General features: G+C 35.9%; 1 protein-coding gene across 1 annotated transcript; it reads right to left on the bottom strand.

Annotated features, from left to right (window-relative positions):
• Positions 1 to 40: 40 nt before the first annotated feature.
• On the bottom strand, positions 41 to 1,847 carry LOC105315326 (ankyrin-1-like; the record flags this gene model as incomplete). Its single annotated transcript, XM_011409931.1, has 3 exons — positions 41 to 825; positions 1,258 to 1,344; positions 1,501 to 1,847. Coding segments are annotated over 3 exons (1,219 nt in total), but the record flags the coding sequence as incomplete, so codon positions are not given.
• Positions 1,848 to 2,284: the final 437 nt, after the last annotated feature.

The following is a 2,284-nucleotide window of genomic DNA, read 5'->3' as shown; positions in this document are numbered from 1 at the left end:
CAGCAGCTCCATGAAGCAATCCTTCCTCATTATTATTCACACTATAAACATTAGCTGGATACACCTCAGACAGATACAGTGTCATCCTATAGTGACCATTTTGACAAGCTAAATGAAGAGGAGAACAACCATCACCATCCACTGCTCCAAGGAGCTTCTCATGATTGCTAGTACCAGTAGTGGCTGATAAGAAAGACACGGCTGTATTAACGTGACCATTAGCTGCTGCTAAGTGTAATGGAGTCTGTCTCTTCTCATTAATTGAATAAATATCAATATTAAGAGACTTGTAAGCTCCTGCTATAGTAGACACTATATCAGGATGACCCTGGCTGCATGCTGCATGAAGTGCTGTGTTACCATTGCTATCTGCCATGTCTACTAATTCTACACGTGGTTTATTGTAGCTTGGACTATCCAATAGATATTCTACTATTTCCAAGTGACCCTCTTGAGCTGACAGATAAAGTGGAGTACGACCAGAAGCATCAGTGATATCAGGATTACAGTAACGACCATCAACGAAAAACCTCAATATATCCAAAGACCCTCCCTTTGCCGATATGTGTATTACGTTAAACCCTTTATCATCCAGTATAGAAATGTTGCATGTTTTACTGTTGAGGTAACGAATGATGGGAAGGTTCTTAGAGAAAGCTGCAATAAGTAGTGGAGTACGTCCAAAAGAGTCGGTCATATCAAGAGATAATGGTGAATGGTCTATAATGTACTTGACTATATTCAATGATCCTTCTTCACAGGCTACATGAACTGGAGCCATTCCATTGTAATCTTTAATAGTGAGATCCAACTGATGCTCCTCCACTAGATGTTTGAGTATAGGAAGAGAACGACTTTTACATGATAAATGAAGAACTGTTGATCCATTTGAAGTTTTAGCTGATACGTCACACTGAGGAAGACTAGTGAGGTAGAGAACTATAGCAACATGTCCTTCCTGACATGCTATGTGAAGGAGTGTAGATTGAGTATCATTTCTAGGATCAGTGGCATTAATATCAAATGAATAATTGTTTAATAAATGCTTTAAACAATACAAACGGTTGTATTGTGCAGCATAAAAAGGTAATACACCATTCTTAAATGAGACTACTTTGATATGATACTCTTGTCTGAGCCACTCTAGTATATGAACATGTCCAAATAACACTGCCACTTCTGGTGATGACAATATGCTGAATATTTTAGGATTAAGGTTGTATTGTTTTATTAATAATTTTAAAAGATCAAGATTACCAGATTCACATGCCCTTGTGACACAAGTGTAGCCAATCTTATCTTCAGTAGTGACATCACATTTCATTACATCAATTAGAAATGTCACTAGTTGTATTACACCACTCATACAGGCATAATGAATTGGTAGAGTTTCATCATTATCAGTAGAATGTAATAGACTAGTATATTGTGGATAATTATTAATAATATACTTAACGAATAAAAAATGACCATTCCATGTATAATAATGAAACACATTACAATTGTCTACTCCACCTACTCTATCCAAATCACATCCACAATCTTTTACTAAATACTCTAAGACATCAATAGCAGCCACTTGAGCTGCACAATGAACTGCTTGCATACCGTCACAACTTTTAACTTGAAGATCTAGTTTATATTCGTTAACTAATAATTTAATTAACGATAGTTTAGTACTACATACTGCTTGAAGTAATGCAATTGATGTGAGAGGCAATTGATGATTATTAATGAGGTATTGGACTAGCTTCATGTTACCACTCCCAGCACTATGATCTAATGCATTCCATTTCTTATTATCTGTTATGTTAATGTCACTGTCTTGTACTTCAATGAGATATTGACTGAGATCAACGTTACCATGACAACATGAATAATGAAGAGGTGTTCTACCCTCATTACAGGTTATATTAATATCAATGTCAGTAGTATTCATAATATATTCTACTGCATTGATACTACCTGACATACAAGCTAATGCTAATGGTACTGCACCTTTGTAGTCTGGTTGACTGGCATTCAAGCTATACTCAGATACAGTATAACTGAGTAGGGTAGGTGAACCTGATAAAGCAGCATAATGTACTGCAGACCGACCCTCATAATCTAATGAACTTGTATTAATACCATACTCCTCTAATACCTTCACTAATAATATACTACCACTAGTACATGCTAAATGAACCAATGATTGACCAGTAGCAGTAATAGAATTTATATTGAAATTAATAACGCTTGTCTTCTTGAGGAGTGTAGACAAAAGGCTCACTCTTTTATGCTG

This window comes from Amphimedon queenslandica, unplaced genomic scaffold (genome assembly GCF_000090795.2).
Source record: "Amphimedon queenslandica unplaced genomic scaffold, v1.1 AMPQUscaffold_10884, whole genome shotgun sequence".
Taxonomy (NCBI): domain Eukaryota; kingdom Metazoa; phylum Porifera; class Demospongiae; order Haplosclerida; family Niphatidae; genus Amphimedon; species Amphimedon queenslandica.
The sequence above is the reverse complement of the archived record's forward strand: the minus strand, read 5'-3'. Positions and strand labels throughout refer to the sequence as shown.